Raw genomic sequence first — 27,063 nt, 5'->3', positions numbered from 1 at the left:
TGACGAAAGGTACAGAGATAACTTGCATGCCTGAAACTGACATAGTCAACTCAGACCGGCAAATCAGAGTTCTCGCACGGGATTTTAAAAAAACCTAAATCTACGCGTACGAAGTCGCAAGCATCATCTAGTGGTTTCAAATTAGATACTCGCACAAAAAGATCAGTGCCCTTTCTTGTTAAGCGATTTTATCATTCCAATTACCTAAGATATTATGTAAACCTTTGCTTGGAGTTGATAGGTCATAGTGCAAGATTTCATAGGTAGGCTATTTAGGTAATGATTACATATTATTAGGTACTCTCGTAAGAAAGGTCTTTGCCCCCACAGATTTGTTTGCCCTTTATTGTCAAGATATTTTTTGCTAGTGTGAGTTTAGCTTTAGTTTGTAGTGATTAAAAAATCACAATCCGTCGCTCGGTAACTGGCAAATCTTATGGCATTGACCGAATAATCGAGATCGAATGCAGACGTGTATATGATAGGAACAAATTACACGAATCATGAAACCGATAAGTGTAGTTGTGATTGTGTTGGCACTCGTAATCAATATTAGTGCGTACCAGCCTCAAACGCCACTTATAAAAAATGTAAGTTTATATAGAAACTATAAAGGCATATCGTTTTAATACTTAAGTTTATATAAAATTAAATAAAGGCCAGATTTCATTCATTATTCTAGAAATATAGGATTATCATGGGACCCTATTATTTCTTCAGCTTGGGGATAACTTCCTCGCTTGACCCTCTAACTGAGGTGATCTTATTTAAATTTACCACAAAAACTAGGCGTCAGTTTAAATAACGCCTGAAGTTTTTATTGGTCAGAGCTTTTACCTATATATAAGCTCCAACCTTTGGTTAAATTGGGCTTTCGGTTTCAGGGTCAGGCAGCATTTTTATAAGATTTTTACTCTTCATAGACCAGAAGTAAATAATTTATTGCCAATCCGTTTTTGTATCTAACATTCTGGGGAAAAAATATTTTTATAGGTACCTAAGTATAGTTCTTTCTCGAGAAGTCCGTTTGGCTGAGCTTTGTTTTTTTGTAAACAACTATGTTCAATCAATGACCTTGATTAAACATTTTACTAATGTGATTCACGCCGGATATCAAACTACATCACAAAAATATGAACATGAAAAAAATGTTCATGAACAAATAATTACTATTTTCAACTAAAACGCCATATGCTTTTTCTCATTCCATTAATTTCTGACAGGTATTTCGCGGTGGAACACATTTGGAAGGCCCACATTTCGCAAAAGATGAAAGCGCACTTTACTGGGTGGATATTTCGGAACAGAAAGCTTACAGACTTGACATAGATACCGGCAACATAACTAGTCGATACATAGGTAAGCCACTGTTAATTTTTCTGCGATGGCCAGATTAATCGCATGCACGAACGAGGAGCTCTACACGAGGCTACCGACCGAGCAATCGTGGTTGCGACTTTTTGGGCTGCCGTCGACTCGAGAAGAAGAAGAATAAGATAGTGCTCATAATGCTAATTAATTGTCCAACATTTCAGAATATGGTCCAGTGAGTCTGATTATAAGAGTGAAGGACTATCCCAAATTAGTAGTTGTGTCAGCAAGGTCAGAACTTTACTTTCTTCCGTGGGATGCGCCTGGTGGAGATAAGGCTTTAAGACTACTAACTGCAGTAGACATAGGCTTGCCTGATAATAGAGTAAATGATGGCAAGGTCGACGCTAAAGGAAGATTATGGTTTGGTAAGCCAATCATTATTTTCATTACCTATAATTAAATTCTAAAGGAAAAGATACAAAGTTAACGGTTTAATTAATGAAACAAGTTTTTTACACAACTGCCCAGAAAAGGAGTGTTGTGTTCAAGAATCTTGTATATGTATGTATATAAGTTTATTTATTCTACTATAACTTCTAAATGCCTAAACCGATTTGAATGTTAGAATCTTTACATCATCTCAAGTAACACTGGATATTTTTTTTGAAAATATCTATATGGCAGGCCAGTCGTGTTTTTTATTTTATTTTATTAAGTAGGTAGGGTCAACAAGAAAGCAAGGTTTATACCCGTCCATAGTCGCTTGTACTGGTGGGTGCAAACCTAGCTTTGTTGCTGACTGTACTTGTTTATTTGTATGTGGAGCCAGTTATGTCAACCCAAAATATATCAAGCGACAAGCCACATTGCATTGGTTTTGAGAAAATGACATTATTATTAACTTATGGTTCAACTAGCTTATTCCCGCGACTTCATCCACGTGGACTACACCCCTATTTTACACCCTTAGGGGTTGAATTTTCAAAAATCCTTTCTTAGCGGATGTCTACGTCATAATAGCTATCTGCATGCCAAATTTCCGCCCGATCCGCCCAGTAGTTTGAGCTGTGCGTTGATAGAATCATCAGTCAATCACCTTTTCCTTTTATAGACTAACTATACTATGTATTTCTTCAACTTGTTAACTATAACTAAGTCAACCTTACCATGCTTTTTATAGGAACAATGGGGATGGAAGTAAATGGAGTAATAGATAAGGACCAAGGCACACTATACTCAATATCAGAGCATAACTTCATGCATCCTCAGGAGAAAGTACGGCCAGTGTCTATATCAAACGGAATCGCATGGACACCAGACAAAAAATTCATGTTCTACATCGACTCGCCTACAAGAAATATTGATGTGTTCGATTTCGATCTTGAATCAGGAACTATACGTAAGTTTTTGTACTCGCCTATTAACTTTTCCCGCGGGGATTCTTAAAGGTCCATATTTAACCGATTTACGTGAAACTTGGTACAGAGGTAGCTTGAATCCCGGAAATTGATATAAGCAGCTTTTTATCCCGGAAAATCGCGGGAATCATCTAGTTTCATATATAGGCTTGTTAGCAGCTGAAGAAGTTGTACACAAACAATTGTTGTGTTTTTTTTTCCTTATTCTATTTTTTTATGTTTAACAAGCTGATGCCCGGCATGCATTACAACAGGTCTCGCACAACTATTGTACTTTGATGGTACTATGTCTGAAATCTTCGCGTAAGTTTAACAACAACTGTACAAAGTTTCCTTACAATCGGATGAATAATGTAGGATATAGACGGTTATGGGGCAAACAAAGATATATTTATTTTTAAATACAAGAACGACATCGATTTATTTATAGATAAAAATAATTTTGTAATAATTTTAACGTTATACTTATTGTTTTTTAGGCAATCGCAGAGTATTGTTCAGTTTCCAAGCAAACAATGTCACAGGCGTTCCAGATGGGATGACGATTGATAGAGATGGCAACTTATGGGTAGCATGTTATGATGGAGGAAAGGTAAATACGAGAACTATAGATCGATCGATTACGAGAAAAACTAATATGCAAATCCAATGTTACTTTAACATATTTGCATCATTTTTAGGGTTCCGTACCTCAAAAGCATAAACGGAACCCTTGTAGGATTACTTCGTTGTCTGTCTGCCTGTCTCCTAGAATCATGAAATTTGGTAGGTAGGTGATAAGTCTTATAGAACAAGTAAAGGAATAAATCCGAAAACCGTGAATTTGTGGTTACATCACAAAAAAATAATTAAAATGTATTTATGAACAAATAATTAGTATTTTCGACTTTCAACAAGTAATATTACTATACCAAATGATCTATAGATGATCTATAGATGATCTATAGATAATCTGTACCGTAGGTCACCTCACGCTATGATTTACATATTATGGAGTCTCCCTCTCCACTCCAACTTTTTGGCTCCGACTGTTGTCGCCATCGATTATTTATCAAACAAAAATACCAACTTAAATTATTAAGATGTCTAACCCTTGCTTCTACACAACATCTATACTAATATTATAAATGCAAAAGTGTGTCTGTCTGTCTGTCTGTCTGCTAGCTTTTCACGGCCCAACCATTCAACCGATGGTACAGAGTTAGCTTATATCCCGGGGATTTCAAAAACCTAAATCCACGCGGACGAAGTCGCGGGCATCATCTAGTACTATATAAATTAGACTGTAATGTCTTCAAACAAAAGTTATGTTACAAATGTGTTCTAGGTAATCAAAGTAGATCCCAGGGCAGGAAAGTTAATGGAACATCACAAAATACCGGCAACCAAGGTGACTTCACTGACTTGGGGAGGATATGACTACTCTACACTATATGTGACCACTAGCAGTCTTGGATTAAACCCACTGCAGAAGACACAAGAACCAGAAGCTGGCTCCCTGTTTGCTATAGAGTTTACAGGCGCTAGAGGAAATCCTGAGAATCAGCTAGCATTCTCTAATGCTGATAAATATTGAGAACAATAATAATCACTGATGAATATTGAATCAGCTAGCATTCGCTAATGCTGATAAATATTGAGAACAATAATCGTTGATGAATATAGAGAACAATAGTTGTTAATCAATATTTTATAATTTACTGTAAAATATGAAAATAAAATTAATCTCATTTTATGGCATATCTTATTGACCTCACTTCATTGAAAAATGTCTTTAAAAAAAAAGATTCCGATGAATTGAGAACCTCCTCCTTTTTTGAAGTCGGTTAAAAATACAGCACTATCTACCACTTTTATAGATAACGCCAATGTACTTGTGCAGAAATCTTATTTTGATTGGCGCAAAAATGTAGGAAAGCGGAAAGCGGATGACTATGTCATAATAGCTATCCGCATGCCAAATTTCAGCCCGATCCGTCCAGTAATTTGAGCTGTGTGTTGATAGATCAGTCAGTCAGTCACCTTTTCCTTTTATATATTTAGATATCCTCTGTATGCTTACATCAACGCCAAATCGTATAACAAGTTAGAAGTTACATGTACATAGTTAAGTTAGTCAAACTTATGAAAGTTTTATACTTACTGGAAGCCTCATAAAGGGAGGGTCAGCAGCATTCTTCCCCAACTTGTTTTCTTGATACTGTATGAGCTGTATGACAAGTTGCGCCAGGCCCTCTTTAGTAGGTGGATCCGTTTGGACATGCTGAAACAGAACCAGAATATTGTAACATTTCTTCCTCATGTAATTTGGGTCAACACAGTAAAGAGGAGCTAAACCAGGCTATGGCTATAAATGACTGGACATGCTGAAACAGAACCAAAATATTGTAACATGTCTTCCTCATGTAACTTGGGTCAATACAGTAAAGAGGAGCTAAACCAGGCTATGGCTATAAATGACTGGACATGCTGGAACAGAACTAAACTATTGTAACATAACTTCCTCATGTAACTTGGGTCAACACAGTAAAGAGGAGCTAAACCAGGCTATGGCTATTAGCTATTAATGACTGGATATGCTGAAACAGAACCAAAATATTATAACATGTCTTCCTCATGTAACTTGGGTCAACACAGTAAAGAGGAGCTAAAGCTAAGGAGAAAATGTAACCCCTAACCCCTAAGGGGGTGAAATAGGGGTTTGAAATTTGTGTAGTCCACGCGGACGAAGACGCGAGCATAAGCTAGTTTACAATAAATGGAATTACAAAAATATATTGACCTTTTTGCAGTTTTTTTGCAACCAAACACGGATTTGGTCGAATTGTGTTAGAGATTCCGGCGACTGAAAAAACTCGATGTTCGGGCCCCCATCCTTCTTAGGCCCCAAGGTAGTCATCGTTAAATTATCACTGCTAAGTTTGTAGTCTTTTATTTATCAGTAATCAATTAAAAACTGGATATTTTAAGAAAGAAAGCAAATTTTTTTTCACATCAACTTGCATTTCTTACCCATAGACAATTGGATTGGACCACCGACAGATTGGACAAAGAGTTTATAATCACTACGGAATTGGATCATAGACAATACACTTAAAAAAGGTTACCTACCTACATGGTTACCCGCCACGTAGTAGGTACCTACCTACCCTAGTACCATAGATTATCTACTATATACTAGAAACCTAGTACTCTGCCGTCCTCAAGCTAAAACGTCGTTAACCAACATTTGGCCAAATTTGACTTTTTAACGCTATCTTACCGTAGTGGCACCAATAATCGACAAGGACCAATAATCGACACTTTTTTCTTTAACCATCGAAAATAAGGACAGACAACGAGTTTTTTAATTTGGCAACACTGAATCATAGGCAATGTACTTCCTACTGTCATCCAGTAAAATGTCACGGAAATCCGCCATTTTATTTAAAAATGTCGAATTAAAAACTAAGTGGAGACCGATCGTCTGTAAAAAAATCAAGATTTGTTAAAGAAATCGTTAAGAGGGTGAGTCCAAACTTTTGACAATTGTTTTAATACTATGAAAGTTATTTGAATGAAACTTTATTTTATGGGTTTCTATAAATATCCTTTTAATGATTGTGTAGATAAACTATTTGAGGTCATAATAATTTTGTCAAAACAGCCGGTGTCGAACACTAGTTCCTGTAAACTACCTTTCTCCAATAATCGACATATGTCGATAATAATTATTTTTGACGTTTATTTAATTGTTAATGCAATCTAGCTCTTTTTTCTTTCCTTGTTGATTTAATATTTGAAAGCAATTGATCAGTGTTTAACTACCAGTAATCGACAAAGTGTCGATGACTGGATATAAATGTGTCGATAGTTGGTTTCACAGATAGCCCCGAGAAAAGATTACACCTGCTGATAGAAAAAGCAATTGAGGCCGTAAAAAAGGAAGAAAAGCTGCAGTTAAAAAAGTGGGCTCGAATTATGCTACACGATAAAGTCAGAGGGAATACTCCAATTTGTTGCACAATGGAACCGAGCACAGACCTATCAAAAACAGAAGAGGATATATTAATGAGATGGTTATTAGCATTATCTGAAAGACATTCAAATGACAAAAGACAATTAATTGGACAGTGTGCAGAAAGCAAAGCTTAGAAACAATATTACGAAAAAAAAGAAGAAAGAAAGAATGGATAAAAGTAAATCCAGGAGGAAAAAAGAGAGATCTAAGCAGAGAATAGCTAAAGAGGAAAATATAAGACTAAATTATTGAAGAAAAAAGAAACAAGTCTAAATTTAAATCCCAAGGAAACAAAGAACTCGAGAAGAATTGACGTCTTACCTAAAAACAAACTGTTTTCTTTGCAAGCCAGGAGATTGAAGAAAAGTAAGAATTTACTTCCAGGAAAGATCGTAATAGTAAAGTACGAAGGTGAATATTTTCCAGGGAAAGTGGAAGATGTGCAAAAAGATAAATATGAAATAAGTACAATAATTCTGACAAAAGGAAATACATTTCGATGGCCTAATTAACACCCCAAATAAAATATTGTACAGTCGTGAAGAGATCATTGAAATAGTAAGTCTGTATGTCTCAACAAAAGAGGTTTTTACAGAATATTGAAAATGGATAAATATTTGCCCGATATGTATACTTAATACGATCTTTAAAATATTATAATAAATAAATATACTTACCCAAATATATTTTAATTTTTTATTTGTTTGTCAAGATAACTTCGGGATACGTAAAATTATAAAATAAATAAATTAAAAAGTAAGTAGTTAATCGAAGTAACTAACATTAATCCAATGATTCGATGGAAGAAGCGGATGTCGATTATTAGGTGTCGTTTACTGGTGACTGTCGATTACTGGGCGTCGACTACTGGAACTTCGATGTCGATAACTGGAGATTTTTAATATTTTTGATTATTTGGCTTTTTCTTTTAATCTATAGCTTTTCAGTTAATAAAAAGCTAATATATATTTTCTTAAAGATATATTTTATTATTTGCACTCCTAGTTATTGCTCTAAGTGTTAAACATTTATTTTTAAATTGTGATGAAAATACACAACCTCCTTAAAGTGTCGATTATTGGTGCCACTACGGTACTTAGATTTTTTTTTTCTATCGACCAATCTAACCGGTATTTTCCTAGCTGCTGTAGTTTTTGAAATAGCAATATGAAGAACGTCGTTAAATAACTACCTGTTCATATGATAACAACACTTAAACGCATTTAACTGACATTTGCCAGTCTAAAATGTCTCAAAGCTGGTTTTTTTCTTAAATTCCTTAACTTAAATGTCTTTAAAGTCACTATACTTATTTTTAAATTAAGTTTTTCTCCAAAATTATGGTGCACTATTCCATAACATAAATGTCTTTTAACGAAAATGCTAGACTAAAATGTCTTTAATGATACATAAATGCGTTACAGTTTAGTGATATTTTGCAAAAAAATATTGTTTCCTATCCTAAAATAACTCTATCCCGCAATACATAACTTTAATGTCTCTAACTATTCCCGCATCTCGCGAGGTTGTGACTTTCTTCTTCTTGCAATGCCGTCTCCTATCGGAGGTTGGCAATCATTAGAGCTATCTGCACCTTGGACACTGCTGCTCGGAAAAGAGATCGGGTACTCTTCCCGTACCATTGGCGTAAATTTTTTAGCCACGATGTTCTTCTACGGCCTGGTGGTAAGACTGCCGGCTGTTTTCCCCTGAATAATGAGCTGAAGGCAGTCGTATTTGCTATTTCTCATAATGTGGCTGAAATACTCCAACTTCTGCACTTTTATGGTCTTCAGGATTTCAACATCTTCACTTAGTCTCTGTAGTACAGTTGCATTTTTGATACACTGTACCCAAGAGATTCTCAACATTCTTCTGTATACCCACATTTCAAAAGCTTCTAACTTTGACTAGTGCGCCTGCGAGAGCTTTCTGTAAACGCTTTGTGGCATTCAATCAAACGTTTGCACCAATAGGCAAAATAACCAATGAGTTCAAACCTCTGTACTGTACTCTGGAATGATAGCGTAGTGGGAAGAAAACAAGAGGACATAACGGACTAAGAGGACTTGCTATGAAGAAAAAAGGAAAATTGTATAATTTTATGGATTTTGTAATGTCACAATTATTACAGCTGACCTAAGATAGTGCTTTTATTTTATTTATGAATACTGAGGATATTTTGAGATCCATGGTTTTTCACGGTTCACTTCTACAAACGGGCCCACAAAGGACGATGGTAACTGAAGAGAGAGTCATAAAATCCAGCTTCACAGGGGAAGTTGGAAAAAATATTATTAGGATTACGATCAATCACAAATACAATAGATACAATAAAACTATAATATACATTAATATGCTACTCGTAATATCTACGTACAATAATTAACCTCGGAAAACAGATACAACTCCTTAACCTGTGAACCCTACTTAGCCATGATAGTTTCCTTTAAAATTGATTATATTATATACTACTGCTGTGAATTTTTTACGTTCCTTTATACAACCATATGGCTGATAAAGGGGGTAGACACTTGACTCTAATAAAAATTAGCACTTTAATTAAAACATCATATTTTACAACGGATCTAGAAATTGAAAAATGATGTTCCCACGCCCACAGTATTTTTAAAAGACCTATTCAACGATATCTCACACTATGGGGTAGACGAGAAAAAAAATTCACCCCCACTTTACATGTAGGAGAGCCACCCTAAAAATAATATTTATCACAATTTTATTTCACCACTTTGTCGGCGTGATTAATATTTATACCCATGCCAAATTACAGATTTCTAGCACTAATACTATAAGTTTTAACAAAATAAGAGACTACTTTCGGACTGTTCCTCTTTCAATTGTTGTAGTTACCGTTACTTTCATTGGAAAACCTCAAATTTTTATAAACAATGCTAACCTAAAACGTCGCTACGGTTCGATCATTTGCAATAAACCACATTTTAGTTTAGCAATTCTGCCCAAAAAACGCTACTGTATAAAAACCATTTCTATTCTACTAGACTAAAATGTGTTTAAATTACAAAAGCCGCATTTTAAGTGTTATGTTATTGATAGTTTTAAGGATCATAACCTAACCTACAATGTCGTTAAAGTCTTTTAGAGTCATTTTACTTTAGTAATTATACAATTTTTTTTAGTTTCGTAAAACGATGAAAAAAGTAAATGCAATCCAAGCCTTAAACGTCTTAAAGGGTAATCTAACGACATTTAAGTTATGTAAATACAAGACGTTGTTAGAAATAATGCTAGACTAAAAAGCCAAAACTGTCCTGCTTTAATTATTATTTATTCTAGAAACTTAAAAATACAGCTATTCAAAAGTGCTCTATTTGCTCTACATTTTCATAGTTTCAAGTTTTGTATACGGTTATTAGTTATCAAATGGCATCATTTCTTCATAAATTCGTGCTTTTTTGATCATATCTCGAAACTTGGTTGTGGTAGTTAACGACACTTTAGCTTTAGGACGGCAGTACCTACTTCCAACTTCTTTGCCCGCCACTAGCTCTTTTGACATATTAGGCTCGAAAGGGCTGGAATCCAGAGCCGTGAAACCAGTTTAAAAAAGCTCTTTTGCTGCACTTGAATGATAGGGGGGCGTAGATAGAGTAATAAAAGTAGATGCATGAACGTTTGCTTTCATATTCACACTAAATAGAGAGCACAGATAAAGTTACTAATGTGATAAACAGAGACGCAGCTAACCAATTTTTTGTCCCTTATCGTGTAACTGGTTTATTTGAAGAATACATGCAACTTCCAAACAAGGCATGCAACTTTAGTTGCGAAACAAACTTTGAGAATTCGTGGCGTAATTGTATTTCTCATGAGTTATTTACTTGTTTTCACATAAAAAACGTTTAATACAAATATTGTTGATCGGTTAATACAACGTCGTGCTATCGCTATCTCATACGCGGTTACACAGTAGGTACTTAAATCTACCTATTATTCTATCTACGCAGGGGGGCGTACTTTGTAGAACAAAGGCTGCCAGCAAATAAAAACTACCAAATTTTAGGGAACATAGTGATAAAGTCAATGTTGAACATTGAGTTTTATGTAATTTTAACTGAATGAGAAATTGGCAAAGTCGTCCCTGTTCCCACAGTGAGAAAGAATAATAAAAACCATTGATAGACTATGGACTTGCAACCATCATCAACCTGCTCAAGTATTATAATAATTACGTAGTACTGAATAAAGTTGCAGACACTTTATGCTCTATCTACAATACTAATAACCTGTGCTAATAACAGTATATCGTGATGTTAATATGGAATGTGATGTTTACGTGATGGTAAATTAAAACTCCATAGAAACTTTTTCATTCATTTATTTTGAACATCTAAATCCTTAAATTCTTCACTATAATGTAATATCAGTAGGTACCATAGATTTTACACACATTTATTATTTTTCTTTAATAAGATTATATTATTAATTCATGATTTGTTATATTTTTAAAATAGAAATAAACATAGAACAGTTATTGTCTTTCGGACATAAGGAAAAGTATTAGTAAAGCACAACTTTTGCGGTTCTACAATAAATACACGTAATTTATAATACAAATTAGTAAAACCAATAGAAAAGAATGTTTGGAAGTTATATAGATACTTAATTTACAACACAAAATCTCCACACATATAATTTTGGTATACAATTTACAAGCGAATAAAAATAATCTAAACTTTTAATTGACTAGCTTCAAACAATTTAATTGTTTCAGCTTTCAAAGCTATGTCACTTGGTTCTTATAGAGAAATGAAATGGTTTTCTTCCAAATATTTATTTAAAACACGCACTGGATGGATGCATATTCGACGGTGTGACTTATTCTTTACGCAAGGACACATCGAAAACGAAATGCAAAGCGTTGAGGATTTTTTATTATTATGACTGACGACTTAGGATCAACCAGCGATATCTGTATGTTACAAATTACAATAGATGGGGCCCCTGTCAATCGTAATCCACTTTAGATCCGCAATCTACGTGCGACGCCGCATCTCAAGAACGATGTCGTATAATTTTACGAGGCGACGTCGCATCGTATCGAGTATTGTAATAGGTCTCTATGATCCCAACATGATGGCAAGGGACAAGTAAGGCTCAATTTACACCGAAAAAGAATAGAAGCGAATTTCTTAAATATTATATAGCATATTGACTTCTATCTCCATCACGTAAAACATAAATTTCTACCGATAAAAGAAATTCTCGTGAAGTCGCGGGAATTCCCTCGCATTCCGGTGACTTTTTCATTTGGGCAAGAAGTTTATGTTTTACGAGGTGGAGATAAAAGTCACTATGCTATGTGATATTTTAGAAATTCGCTTCCATTCCCTTTCAGTGTAAATTGAGCCTTATAGTGAACGGCCTGTATGTACATTAATATAGTATACTAGGTACACGACAGGTTGAAATGGAAATCGGGGAGAAAACGCCCCGCACAGCCCCCGCGCTATCCCGGTGCGGGCGAGCGCGGGTGGCATGCGGGTGTTCGGGGCGTCCGTCCGCCTCATACTCCGATAGCCATATCAACCTGTCGCGGACTATACATGAATCTACCGCTCTGTCGCGGCGTCAGTGACACGACAGACGCTCGTCTCGAAAGCCCACTTTAAAAAGCAGTTGAAACAAAATACACTATTAATATAGAATCCTTGTCGTGCTTTCTAAAAGGCCGAGTACTCATTATCCAATATAATTAACATCTTCACTTGCCACTTTTAAAAGAATTTCACAACGCTTCGCTTCTCATCATTCGATGACTTACACCTATGACAAAGCGTTAAGACAATTGACACTGATTATATTATCTAGATTCTAGGAAATCGGCATACATAACACTTACCACTAGAGTTTTCCTAATATATAATGAATGACGCATCCCAATCGATTTTATGTCAATGAGTTGCGCCACTTTATATACTAGTCAAACTATAACAACGATTTTACATTCGATATAAATATTATTATTGTCAAATCGATAATTGAACAACATCGATATCATGGATTACTTCCAGTTACACATCAAGACGACAATAATTATTATGACGATAAATGTTACACAAGAATGTGTCAGACATTAAATAACATCATATCGTTTTATGATTAATATACTCTTAGAGTATGGAATAAAGAGTATTTAAAATGATTTCTTACGCCATAAAGATATTATGATAAATACGTAATAACAATATTTTTGGAACTGTGGAACCAACCCATTCAGTGAATAAGGCACTGTCAAAACGTCCTCATAAAGACGTTTTGACAGATTGTGAATTCTTGTATTGGACTATTGGAAATCTATTAAAATGGCAGTTTTATTACTCAGTTAAAAATATTTGGCAATTGAAAATCGGCCATAAATTATAAAAAATAATAATGTCGCCCTTTTATTTCTCATATTCTTCCTAGCCACACTTCATTATATTATATAACACTTCAGTATATTTTAAACATTTTTTATCTAGCTAAGCTTATAATATTGTTAGACTATTTACTTATTGCGGGAAACGTGTCGACCCATTTTCGCAAGAAACTCACATACTTGCCTTCTCCTCTGTATGATCAGTATTTATTACTCCATCAATCAATCTATTCTTAGGGTCAGCGCAAACAGATTTATATCCCCGTGAACATTTTTCTGCGGATATTTAAATATCGACTTTATTTAATTCGATTAGTGTTGTAATAGAAAAGCACAGCAAATTATATTTTTATACTGAATAACTTTAATTAACTTGGATAATATTTAAATACCCGTAGGAAAGTGCTAACGTTGTTTAACGTTCTGTCTACCCTGACCCTTAACTCAACGTCTTACGCAATAAATAAAATATAAGCTCTTCTTCTAAGTCCTGCAAAATTAAATGCATACGATCATAAGAATAAGCTAGCAGGGCTCTAAAGCATAACAACATTTAAGTTTAAAAGCAAATAATTTTTGAGTATGATTCAATAGATCACTAATAAGAACAACGAAAAACACGTTAACAAAATCTGCTAGTAAACTACAATAATGCATATTCCATAAATCATGGCCAGAAATATATTCACGGCGAAGCATTTTATTTATTTGATATCAAAATAACACAAAAAACTCAAGCTCTGTAGTTCTTAAGAGCTTTACAACATTGGCGATTTTCGAGCGTTTCCAGAGAGGCGATTTATATGCTGTGAGTGCGACGAAGCGAGCTACAATATAATATACCTACACATGAGTGTGAGTGAGAGAGCGATATTGTGAGAACACGACATTGGCATAGCACTCATTGTAATCCCATTCACAAATCGTCTCACTCGAAACACGCTCACAAATTGCCAGAGTTAGAAAGCCCTAAAGTTGAGTTTCCAATTATTTATTGTTACCTAATTTTGCGTTTCTCCTCACTGTTTCAATCTGTGCTTAAGAAAATCACTACTTCATCGAAGTATTAAAATCAATAGAGATACACATTATTGTAGCAGCAGCTAAAAATAATATCACTTTCACAGCTCTCACTATACACTATATTTTTAAAAAACAATTGAGCTACTTAACGTAAGCTGCGGATACATTGGTGTGATACGCTTTAACGCAAATCAGCGCAACGGACTAATAGGAGCGCGCCTCGAGCGTCAGCACGACATACTTATATAGGTTTACGTGATTCTCGAGCTTCAAATCATAGTAGGGGCGTTGATAGATACATACACTACCTAATGCTAATGTTTTTCGATTCCAGTATTAGCGAGAGACATCTGACAGCCTCAAATAATGAAATAAGTACTTTGTGATGTATGATTGTTACAACAGCAAAGTTATTTAGTAGTTTGTATCTCCTGAAAAGTACAGTTCAATGCGGATACGCCCCTATGGTTTGAAAATCACGATATGAAATTTATGTCTCCTATCGCCTTCTGTTACGACACTACAACACGGTAATGTGTATGCAACTTTACTCAAAATATGAAACTAGAAACGCGGCTATATCAAACATTAAGTGCGTCAATTTTGAGAAAGGACTTTGCTCTAAGTGTCAACTGTCATGTCAAAAGTACGGTTTACCGTAAATAAGTCGTACTTTTCACAAGATTTTGACAAATAGAACAAATATGGGGAATCCAAGGGGGAATTCTTTTTGAAAATATACACATGATATTCCAATTTTCAAGTTACGGCAATGACGCTACGGGAGGATTATGTTACGGACATATTTGTCATGTCAGGTGTTTGTAGTACAATTACTATGACTTTCTCAAAAAGTTTTATACTGTCACAAGTTTCACATACACTTGAAAAACAGACAACGCGGTAAATTAGGTATGGAAGTATTCATTTTGAGACTACTTACAATATTAATTTGTCACTAATAAAACCTAGCATTAAAATAAAATTATGAAAGTTTGCACTAATATTTGTGTCTATTGTAATATTTTAACTTCATTTTATTTTCATATACCTACTAAAAATAAAAAAGGTCATACAAACTGGCATCTATAAATTAAAAATACAATAAGTATAATTCATTAAATAAATAGATTGTAAATTAACATTTAACAAATAGGCAAGTACCTATTTTTTCAATTCTATATGGGGGCATACCAGCAGAATGGAGGTGTGACGGATTTTTAATAATAACTAAAAGTCAGCTTTATTTTCTATACCATAAGGTTGAAAACAAACACGAAGAAGACTTCACGCGGGGCGTAGCATCTCCTCGTTTTGAATTATTTTCAACCGTATGCAAAGCATATAAAGCTGATTTTCAGTTGTTATCAAAAAGCTTGCAAGTTCTGCATTTTGCGAGCGTTAGTTTATATAAGATTTGCTTGAATAGTAACTTTGAAAATGTTCGAAAATGTATTTTGATCGATTGTTTCTTAATACAATTTTGCGGCCGACCTAAACAGATAATTGTCATTTTTTTATTTACCAGTAGATATTAAATTATACTAGTACACAATAATATTAAGTTAAGTATGAACTTTAAATTTTTCGCCCAGAATTGAAAAAAAGTCTAAAGTTTATTATTTTTCTATTCACTAAAATTTGCAACTATAAATAATAAATAATTTTATTCGCGAAAAAGATTGAAGCTTTTAAAACGAAATCACACTTTCCGATATTAATTTCACACTAAAAATAAAACACGCGGTTAATTATTGATATGTCGCCAACACAAGTCTTTTGTTCTAAAATGCTCAACAGAAAGTGTTAATGAGGTACGTGTGCGTCTTTTATTGACAGTGAATAATTAAAAACTGCGTGACTACATAAAACACACTAAAGCTAAATAAATTAACATAATTAAATTAAATACGGCGACAATTTATCTAAAATTAAATTATTTAATGCCTAAATAGTTTTCTGCTATGCCTATGTAGTAAATGGCTTGAGCAATGCCGAATAGAGGCGCTATGACGATCATACGGCACGCGCCTCCCTTGAAGAAAGCCGTCGGGCCTTCTTGGGTAAACGTTTTTCTGGAAGGAAATTATAAAATATGTGAAGGGAGATTAAAGTATGCAAGTAAATTACATAAAAAACTAAATTGAGTAATTGAGTCTCAAGGAGAAATATTGAAGGCGGCGGCAGTGGCGCCATCTAAGACTAAGTGTGAGATCTATAGAGCGCACTCTGACTTTGCTCAGACTTAAGACACGGTTAAAATGAGACAGCGTTATATAGCTGGCATAAATCTGTCTCGTTTTAACAGTGACTTCTCAGAAAGAAGTGACAGTCTAAGAAAAGCTAAAGCACGCTCTATAGATTTCAGCCTAAGAGCTCCCGCAGACAATTACAATTTCAAGTTGGGCAACTAAATTGGTAAAGTAAACTCACGTGATACAGTCCATAATGGAGCTATACTGGCGGCCGTCCTTCGTGATGGTCTGCATGCGCGTCTTGACCACGTCCATGGGGTTGACGGCCAGCGCCGCAGTCGAGCCCGCCGCGCATCCCGACAGAAACGACCACCTGAAAACGGAACAACGGTACAAATTATAAACTATTATTAGACCTCCCTGTGTGGTAGCCTAAGCTGTAATAGCCTAGTGGTTAGGACGTCCGCCTTCTAATCGGAGGTCGGGGATTCGATCCCGGGCACGCACCTCTAACTTTTCGGAGTTATGTGCGTTTTAAGTAATTAAATATCACTTGCTTTAAAGGTGAAGGAAAACATCGTGACGAAACCTGCATGCCTGAGAGTTCTCCATGATGTTCTCAAAAAAGTGTGAAGTCTACCAATCCGCACATGGCCAGAGCTGTAGACTATATGGCCAAAACCCTTCTCACTATGAGAGGAGACCCTTGCTCTGTAGTGAGCCGGCGATGGGTTGATCATGATCATGATCATTATTTATCATATAATAAATAATAAATTTATTTATTATTTATAAATAATAAATAAATAAATGATGATTAGACCTCTCGTGCTCTCGCATGATTTTCACCTTGCAAGTTAACCCGCTTCATCACCAGGTGAGATCGCAGTCAATGGCTAGTTTGTAATTAGATAGAAAATATAAAAAACCTCACCAGAAGGGCGGCGAAGTGGCGCCGGGCTCTTTGGGGCCAAGATCGTTGAGTATGGCGAACATCGGGAAGTACACGATACTGAATGAGACGTCCCTGGCGGCCGTCGCCGACACTCCCTTGTACAGCCCGAATATACCGCGCTCCCTGAGCAGGTTTCGAGTCAACTGCATGGCCGTTATGCGCTCGAACTTTCTGCCCGCTGTAATTAGTATAAATCGTGCACTGAACATAGAACCAACGTCTCAATACTTAACAATCTGAAAATAAAAATGAGGCTATCTAACATCTGTCTGCGGAGGAACCTCGAATACTTCGGTCACATCGCAAGAAAAGACGCCAGCAATATTGAAAAACTCACGGTCACTGGAAAGATCGAAGGAAAGAGACCCCGCGGACGTAGCCAGAGACGTCGCGTTGGTCAGACCAAATAAAAGAGGCGGTCGACACACCTATCTGCGATGCAATCCACGCGGCGCGAAACAGAGGAAAATGGAAAAACATCGTAGCAAAGATTATATCAAAGGGAAGCCACGATCCTCAAAATTGAGGGAGCGACGCAGAAAGAAGGATTAGTATAAAGCACGTTCACGCCAATAAGAATTTGCAATGTGCATCATATCCGGCAAAATTTATTGACAATTGATATATAAACACAAAAGTTCCTCAGTGCAGTGAAAAAGACCCTGGATGGGTTCGAAACTAGTCGGGCTAACGTCGACTAAACACATGAGAGGGTGTGTGATATATGTATAATTCACGCATATATGATACACGCATAAATTTTTGCGTGATCACCTGATCAAATTGGGTATTTTCCTACTTTTGAATTTGATAAATATTATTACTTTATTATAAAACAAGGATAAAAATAATGACGTACGCTGAAAAAAATATTAAAATCCAACAAAGATTTATAAAGTAACAGGAATTTTATTTTGGAGTGGGAGGGTCTTCTATTCCTTTCTCGCAAAACGAAAATTTGTATGAAACGGCACGAAGCTACTATGGCATTAGGTGTGACATCAAAATGCTATATCGCTATCTTTGTCTAATCAGAAATATTTAAATGCTTATAACTTTTTTGTTATTTGATCGATTAACCTAATTAGTTTTTTCAGTTTACGTCATTATTTTTATCCTAGTCCATACTAATATTATAAATGCGAAAGTGTGTCTGTCTGTCTGTCTGCTAGCTTTTCACGGCCCAACCGTTCAACCGATTTTGATGAAATTTGGTACAGAATTAGCTTATATCCCGGGGAAGGACATAGGCTACTTTTTATCCCGGAAAATTGAAGAGTTCCCACGGTTCCACGATTTCAAAAAATCTAAATCCACGCGGACGAGGTCGCGGGCATCATCTAGTTTGTAATAAAGTAATAAAAAAATTGGAGTCTAATACCCAATTAGTCTACAAAGGTGTAGTGGCCCTGCCTACCTTTTTTGGCCTCCATAGCCTGGCGGCCCGCGTCCTGCATCTGGATCTTGAGCAGCTCCATGGGCGTGGTGATGACGATCTGACACGCGCCCGCCAGCCCGCCCGCGGCCATCTGACGAATCAATGGCAGTGATCTGGGCAGAGATATCATCTTTTTTTAGGGTTCCGTAACTCAACGGAAAAAAGGAACCCTTATGGGATCACTTTGTTGTCTGTCTATCTGTCTGTCCGTTTGTCTGTCAAGAAAATCTATAGGGTACTTCCCGTTGACCTAGAATGATGAAATTTGGCAGGTAGGTAGGTCTTAAAGCACAAATAAATGAAAAAATCCGAAAAACGTGAATATGTGGTTATATCACAAAAAAAATAAAATGTGTTCACGAAATAGTTAATTTACTAAATCACATAAAGATGGTGCCGTTGTCATTAACTTGCAGTGTTGCACATAAAAATGTTAAAATATCTTGTACGATGGTACAAGATATTTTAACATTTGGCCCTTTGTGTGCGAGGGTTGATCGGTTTTTTTTAATTTATAGACTAGCGCTTGGCTGCAACCAGACCTGCAGGCAAATGATGCAGCCTAAGATGGAACTCGCTTGCCTAAAAGATGCCTATTTACTCATGACTAGATACCCACATTAAAGTGGAGGGGAAAATTGATGCCGGAAGGTCCTATATCCTAGCGGTTCAGATTAGAAACGAGGAAACAAATCGCTTCGTACGTGCCCGTGGAATTTCAACTACGTGGGGATGCAGAGCCTTGCGGTACGCTGCTGATGGAAAGGTGGAGGAGGAACCAGGTCAAAAAGTTCTTGGTCAAATCATCATCACTGAGTGCCAACGGCGAAGTAAAGTTTTCCGATCATTATGTGATAAGTCTCACTGTTCAAAGCTGTTGGTTTTAATTTTGGGTAGCTAAGCTCTGTCCTAAATACGAAAGCAGGCGATGGACAGTAATGCTTGGAATTTCACGAGATCAAATCATAATTAATGATATTTTTTATAATGATATACGAAGAACTTGGGTTGGGAAGAATTTTTATGCCGGAAAATCAAAGTGTTCCAACGGGATTTTTAATAAAAAAACTAAAACCACGCGGACGAACTCGCGGGCATTATCTAATAAGTACATAAATCATAATCTTGATGTTTTATATCTCATAATGTCTAACTATAAACACACAATAGATATCAAAGTAAAATAGTGTAACAATAGCAACAGTATGATGCAATATTTATAGATCTTTATCAAATTGCCAGTCACAGAGAATTCAACCTCAAGAGTACGCATAAGTATACCTACAAGGTTTTGCATGAAAACAAAATCGTAAAATGTTGGCGAGGGACAGGGGAGAATGATTTGTTGTGATTGGTGGCCTCAAAAGTCACGTAATCAAGACAATGACAATGGAGAGCCTCAATAGCTCAAAGGGTAAAGGAGTGGACTGAAAACCGAAAAGTCGACGGTTCAAACCCTGCCCGTTGCACTATTGTCGTACCTACTCCTAGCACAAGCTTGACGCTTAGTTGGAGAGAAAGAGGAATATTAGTCATTTAACATGGAATATTCTTTATTTAAAAAAAAATGCGGAATGAGGGTACCGAACAGGCGTGCGCCGACTTTATGCTAAGCAACTGCCTAAGTTTGGCGATCGCGGGTGTCCGGCTATTAGGAGTCTAATGTTGCCAGTCAAGTAGGTATAGATCATCGTCATTGATTACATCTTGATGTAATCTATACACGTTTTGAAAGTGGAGTCGAGGTAAAAGCGATTGTTTGCCGCGTAGAACGCTATCCTATACGCTCTTATAATTTTACTAGCTTCATGACCGCGACCTCATCCGTTTGGACTACACAAGTTTCAAACCCCTATTTTACCCAGAAGAGTTGAATTATCAAAATTCTTTCTTAGCGGATGTCGACGTCATAATAGCTATTCTGCATGCCAAACAGCCAGATTCGTCCAGTAGTTTGAGCTGTGCGTTGCTAGATCAGTCAGTTAGTCATCTTTTTCTTTTATATATTTAAAGATTATTATCAACTGCCTAAAAATTTGATGGACATCTAAACAAAATCCATTGTATAAATCAAGTGACCACGCGGCTTCACTCTCGTAGGAATTTTATAAATATCCGGCCTCAGAGAGTCAGTTCAACGTTTTTTAAGAGAGTCAGTGTATACTTATACATACTATAATATAGATGACTAGTGACCCACCCCGGCTTCGCATGGGTGCAGTGTAGATACTAATGTGGTCAGTGAGATTTATATTTTCCTAGGGATCTCTAATTTTTGAGACTTAAACTATATCTATAAACCTTCCTCTTGAATCAATCTATCTATTGGTGAAAACCGCATTAAAATCCGTTGCGCAGTTTAAAAGGTCTACGCGTTCATACATACATACATACATACATACATACATACATACATACAGACAGCGGGAAGCGACTTTATTTTATACTAGCTTATGCTCGCGACTTCGTCCGCGTGGACTACACAAATTTCAAACCCCTATTTGACCCTTTTAGGGGTTGAATTTCCAAAATCCTTTCTTAGCGGAAGCCTACGTCATAACCGCTATCTGCGTGCCAAATTTCAGCGCGATCCGTCCAGTAGTTTTAGACTATGTAAAGATATACTCGTACATACCCATCGGGCAGTGTGAGGTGGTACCGGAAGAGATCGTTAGCGGCGAGCTTGATGGCCTTCTCCGGCGTAATGAGGATGATGTTGACCGCGGACCCTCGGTACATGCCGAAGTAGCCCTCCGCTCTGTACGTCTGTTTGAAACAATCTAACCTGGGAAATAAGAGAGTGTTAGAATAAATTACTGTTCATAAACCACGCACCTATTATTATTTATTTATTATTTATTATTTTTGATGCGAGTGGATTTTTTTATTATTTTGTTGGTGTAGTACGCGCAACACAACTACGAGTATAGTCCAATCTGAACACGAGGCGTACGACTGCAGACTGTGGAATGTACAAAAATGATTTCAGCCGGGCCTGTGATTTTATTCCTAGTCCATGAGTTGCGCAAACCGCCATGTTGCAACTTCAGATTGGACTACTTGTTTTGAGCGCACTATACGTAAACCGAACAGATTGCCGTCCCATCTGAGTATAAAAGTGAGGGAATAGGGAGTGCATGGAGCACATATAGTTGCTCACACTTGTGCACTATAGTAATCTCGTATGTAGTTAGAATTGAGTGGCGCTGTGTCTGAAATTTGATCCGGAGAAAACATTGTAATAATCTGTAATACATAAAAGGAAAAGCTTAAACTTTTTTTTTTAATTTATAGACTAGCGCTTGGCTGCAATCAGACCTCGTGACAAGTGATGATGCAGACTAAGATGGAGCGCGCTTGCCTAGAAGATGCCTATTCACTCTTAACTTGAAGGTACCCACATTATATTGGAGGGGAAAATTGGATGGAAGGTTGTTCCAAATTTTAGCGGTTCGGATTAGAAATGAGGAGGTAAACCGCTTCTTACGTATTCATTGAATTTCGACTACGTACGGGTGCAGACCTTGGCGATGCCTTGCGGTACGATAGTAGAAGGGTGAAGGAGGAACCAGGTTGAAAAGTTCTTCGGCACATTCTCCGAAATACCGATACCGATGAATGTAGAATACCGATAGACAGGCGACTTTGCGCCGCTGTTCCAAACTTTGAAGTTTAGAATTGACTAGCGCCTTTTGTCACCAATGAGTCGTTTGAGCCTCAATAGCTCAACGGTAAAGGAGCGGACTGAATTCCGAAAAGTAACCGGTTCAAACCCCACCCGTTGCACTATTGTCGTGCCTACTCCTAGCACAAGTTATTCGCTTAGTTGGAGGGGAAAGGGGAATATTAGTCATAATTAACATGGCTAATATTCTTTAAAAAAAAATGAGTCTTCTAGCCGACGGTATACTGAATCCAATGCATCAAGCATCAAGCTGATACTTGACAGAGCCATCCCATAAATGGCTGCAGTACTCCGTGCACGATCGAACTTGTGCTTGGTACAGGGTAAGAAGCTGTTCCGGCGTGAAGTACCGCGAACGAAGCTGTGGGGATAAGCTAGTATAAGATATGATAGTTAATTCAAAGGTTCAGGATGTTTAGAATTGAATACCATGTAAATAAATACAGCTATTAATTTACAAAAAATAAGGTAGACAAGTTACTAACATGTTCTTGTACTGTTTCTCTCCTTTAGGTCCCACTGTTTGGTTCTGCAGTCGAGTCTTCACCAAGTCCAAGGGGAACACGACAGACACACCTATAATTCCGGCGATACCGCCATTTATAATTTTCGGCAGCAAACTGAAAAAGAAAACTATACATAACATAGTAGAAACGTACTCTAGTAAAAAGATGGCAAGGTGCTAGATTGGAGACTTCGCAACGGAAGTCACAGCGTTAGATCTCCCACTGGTGACTGGACATACGCGGAATTAAACGAGTCGCAAGGAGCCGCTAGATTCAAGTGGCGCAAGACTCTCAACAAGAGACCTGTGTCCAGCAGTGGACATCTATCAGTTGATAATGATGATGATGATGATGATGAAATAGAGTAATCCATGGGGAGTAGTCAATGTTTTTTGTCTGTCTATTTATCCAGGCTAATTTTGGAAACTATTGTTGATAGGCAGACTTTTGCAGACATGTAGAGGACTATGCGAGGAGTGATCGAGGCTACTTTTTATACCGGAAAAACAAGGGACTCAAACGAGATTTTATAAAAGATCTAAATGCACGTGGAAGAAATCTCGGACAAAAACTAGAATCAAATTTGAATTGAAAATGAGTCATACAATTCATACACTGTAGTATAGACGCAGCGACTTGTCGATTAATGTATTCTGGCTAACTTCCATGACAAACCAACGAGGCCATTGGCATTACAAAACATTGTCTCGCGCCTCATAAATTGATAATGAAGTCTATAACTAACATAGAAACAGTACTACTATTACTATTCAGTTGTTTTTATTTATTGTTATTATTGTAAAGGCTGTGTTGTGTCAGTCTTTAGACTTCTCCCTGTAATAAAATATGCCCTATAGCGCAACTGGATTGATAGGTTGTAGGTTTCTCCATACATACAGTAGCCGGCAGGAAATATTGTACATCGGCTCTTAGAAAGAGATACTGGACGAATCGGGCTGAAATTTAACATAGAGATAGGTATTATGACGTAGGCATCCGCTCGCTAAGAAAGGATTTTTGAAAATTCAACCCCTAAGGGGGTGAAATAGGGTATTGGAGTTTGTGTAGTCCACGCGGACGAAGTCGCGAGCATTATCACTAGTGTTAATTATTTAGAGGACAAACAACTCTACAAGTACCTAATTCATATTCATAGAAATTATAATGGGACAACTCATTACAAAATTAAACTTTGTAACTTACATATTAAGGTTTGTTCCACAGTTTCTAATTATAGTAAGTAATTTGATATTATACTGGAGGAGTACTTGCTCATTGCATTAATAGCCTAAATGGCCATGTTTTATATAATTCTTTTTTGTTCAGGCAAACACGTGAAATGCAAAACTTACAAATGAAAATTCTGTGACCACCAGCTGTTTGGGTCCTATATCCTTGGAAATAAAAATCCCACATATGGACGAATCAGGCTGAAATTTGGCATGAAGATAGCTATTATGACGTAGACATCTGCTAAGATAAGATTTTTGAAAATTCAATCCCTAAAGGGGTAAAACAGGGGTTTGAAATTAGTGTAGATCAAGCGGACGAAGTCGCGAGCATTAGCTAGTGCTTAATAAAACGCAATGATGACGTCTAAGTTGGAGCGCCCTTGTCTAGAAGATGCCTATTTGCTTTTACCTTGAAGGTTTTTTTAAAACAAATCGCACTTGTATGGTATTTCAAATTACTAAAATGTATCAAAAATGATGATCATCTTTCACAGGCCCTTCTATGAGTTAGGTAATAAGGAGTGGCAAAGGAAATAAAGTTCTATAACAATTTACAATAACATGAACTGAGTGAAACAAATCCCTTATCTATAATGTTTTTTTTAATTAAAATAATACATTTATTTGTAGTACAGGGATACTCCCTAAAAGCTGTCTTTAAAACTATGCCAGTTATGTAATAATTAAATAGTAGGTAGTAAGAATGAAAAAGAGTTATTAGGTAACATTTCCAGCCTTAATTATTCAAGCTGACCCGCCTTAATGTGGCACATTGTACATAGAGAAAACCTACATGAAAATGTCAAGTTTAAAGATCAAGTGGTGTAAGCGACGTAAGCGGCATGTTAACAATTGTCAGTCAGTGAGTTTATCCTGTAATGTAATATTATGTACTGGCTGATGTTCGCATGGAATAAAGCTTTTAAAAATCTAGTGGAAACTTTGATTTCTAGGATAAAAAGTAGCATATGTTACTCTCCAGGTTTTTAACTGTAACCATACAAAAAACATGTCAATCTGTTACAGTGTCATCGAAGGACAAATCAATTAATCAAAAGCAATTCATATTCTATTTTGGGTAGTGATAGATGACACAGAAATTGTTTACAAATACCTAATGAAAGAGTAAGATTTACAGTTAATCCATCAAACACTTGTTACGCTGGCTGACTGCCCCATCAGCGCAACCGGAGCTACTGCCGAAGACAGGATACAAAGGCGCCTTCGTGTTCGAATATCGAGGCAAACGGGCGTGTACATTATCTTTAATTTTAATATATACCATTTAATGTTAAACCAGTTGCACAACTAAAAAGGTGATCTTACTTATCAACCAGCTACGGGCAGCCGCCCTAATGTAACTCACTCCTAAACAAAAGTGGCATAATCTAAAGACTATGTAAGCAAATTACATAGGTACTTAATTATTGTAACTAAGCGGAAGAATTATAAAACTATCCACTCACTTGAACTGCTGAACCGGTGGTGGGGTTTGTTTGGAACTCATGATTATTTTTGATTTTGATTGAACCTGAAAGAAAAGGAACTTGTGAGTAGTGACGTTAGAATAGTTGAGCAGCTGGTGAACAGAACTGGACTAGCCTACATAATTAAACTTTACAAGATGGTGGAAAACTCAGACAATGACTACATTTTTAAGATCCTTGAGTTTTAAACTAATTTGCTGTCAAATCTGCCAATCCACACTTGGCCAGCATGGTAGACTCTAAGCCAAATCCTTCTCATTCCAAGAGGAGGTACATGCTCAGTAGTGAGCCGGTGATGGATTAATCACAATGACTCTGGTTTTGTATAAAACACACTTTTTAAGTTATTTTTACTCCACTTGAGCCCTTTTTCATTAAAAATAATAATAGCTGGATGGAGTTAGGGTGCTCAGATTTTGTTCTCGGCCACATTCTATATAATTGTGCAGAATTTAAGTAGGTATATAAATTTTTTTCATATTCCGATGAGCAAAATTTGATGTTGGGGGTTCTAGAGTCCCCCACAGATGTTTGGACACGAGGTAGAACGATTCAAAACACGACCCCTTTCTTGTATAGATACCTCTGCCTATCTAAATTAAATAAAATCTATAGAGAAATAATAATTAGCGCCACACCGTTTATACCGTAACATTGTATTTTTTTGCTTTTCTTCAATTATAAAAAACATATTTACAACGATCTAATGTGTAAGTATTAAAAATAATTAAATAAATACATATTTTTTAGATATAAATGTTCATTTCAAAAAATTACCTGTAAGGAGTTTCGAATTCAAAATGAATTTCAATTTTACGTAACCATACCTATCAAAATACATACCTTATTCTTTTTTTATTTCACACGCGAATTTATTTGCACTAAAATTATTGTTTCTATAATATTGTCATGGCGAATTTTGATAATAAAAAATAATTTATTTTAATAAAACCACGATACGATCGATTGTAACTTTTTCAAAAATTATTTTGACAATCAAACGTCACTGCCACAACTGCCACTGGCCACTGTTAAAGTGTTGCTATTCAATTATGTTAAAATATGGATTTAAGCTTGGCCATAGAGTTATGGAGATAACCACATCACTGAGCTTGGCGCATATTTTCATCCTTTTGATCCGATCCGAAAACGATTGTCGTTCTATTTTTGATCTTCCTCACTCAAACTTCAAAGCACTGAACTTTATGTATAATGCAATTTTATAAAAATAATATTACTTTTAAATGCGTAACTAGGTACCTAACTAGTTACTTTGATATCTTTATAATATAATGCTGAGATGTGTTGCGTTTGCTTGAATATCGATTTCATTACAATTGTAATGTTGTCTTATACTATTGAAGTCTCATTTATTTTTATCTACACGGGATCCAGTGTTTATAAATTAGC

General features: G+C 36.2%; 3 protein-coding genes across 5 annotated transcripts in view; 1 reads left to right on the top strand and 2 right to left on the bottom strand.

Moving 5' to 3' along the window:
- The window catches only part of mor (SWI/SNF- related protein mor), a 29,319-nt gene extending 23,568 nt beyond the window's left edge, over positions 1-5,751 (bottom strand). For both annotated transcript variants that reach the window (XM_034979971.2, XM_034979972.2), the window contains exons 1-2: positions 5,515-5,751; positions 4,876-4,995 (exon numbers count right to left, since the gene is read on the bottom strand). In XM_034979971.2, coding sequence (XP_034835862.1) covers positions 4,876-4,995; positions 5,515-5,631 — 237 coding nt within the window. In that variant the 5' untranslated portion in view covers positions 5,632-5,751. The remainder of the gene's footprint in view (positions 1-4,875; positions 4,996-5,514) is intronic.
- LOC117992307 (regucalcin-like) lies at positions 430-4,436 on the top strand. The gene is made up of 6 exons (XM_034979973.2): positions 430-590; positions 1,224-1,359; positions 1,536-1,739; positions 2,495-2,713; positions 3,212-3,324; positions 4,060-4,436. Exons 1-6 carry the CDS (start codon positions 504-506, stop codon positions 4,306-4,308), a joined length of 1,008 nt encoding a protein of 335 aa, XP_034835864.1. The 5' UTR covers positions 430-503; the 3' UTR covers positions 4,309-4,436.
- Positions 5,752-15,810: 10,059 nt separating the features above from the next.
- On the bottom strand, positions 15,811-26,695 carry LOC117992245 (mitochondrial glutamate carrier 1-like). Of its 2 annotated transcripts, XM_034979907.2 has the most exons (8): positions 26,497-26,690; positions 25,633-25,697; positions 22,914-23,048; positions 21,379-21,528; positions 18,723-18,856; positions 17,285-17,483; positions 16,589-16,723; positions 15,811-16,230 (listed from the first exon to the last, which is right to left on the bottom strand). In XM_034979907.2, the coding sequence occupies exons 2-8, from the start codon at positions 25,671-25,673 to the stop codon at positions 16,092-16,094; spliced, it is 933 nt and encodes a 310-aa protein (XP_034835798.1). In that variant the 5' UTR covers positions 25,674-25,697; positions 26,497-26,690; the 3' UTR covers positions 15,811-16,091. The 2 variants fall into 2 exon arrangements, with proteins under 2 accessions (XP_034835798.1, XP_069361741.1); XM_069505640.1 differs by lacking the exon at positions 15,811-16,230 and having other exon boundaries at positions 17,285-17,485; positions 18,724-18,856; positions 26,497-26,695.
- Between the last annotated feature and the right edge of the window lie 368 nt (positions 26,696-27,063).

The sequence above is a fragment of the Maniola hyperantus genome, chromosome 21 (assembly GCF_902806685.2).
Source record: "Maniola hyperantus chromosome 21, iAphHyp1.2, whole genome shotgun sequence".
Classification (NCBI taxonomy): domain Eukaryota; kingdom Metazoa; phylum Arthropoda; class Insecta; order Lepidoptera; family Nymphalidae; genus Maniola; species Maniola hyperantus.
This window is presented reverse-complemented; position numbering and strand designations above follow the sequence as displayed.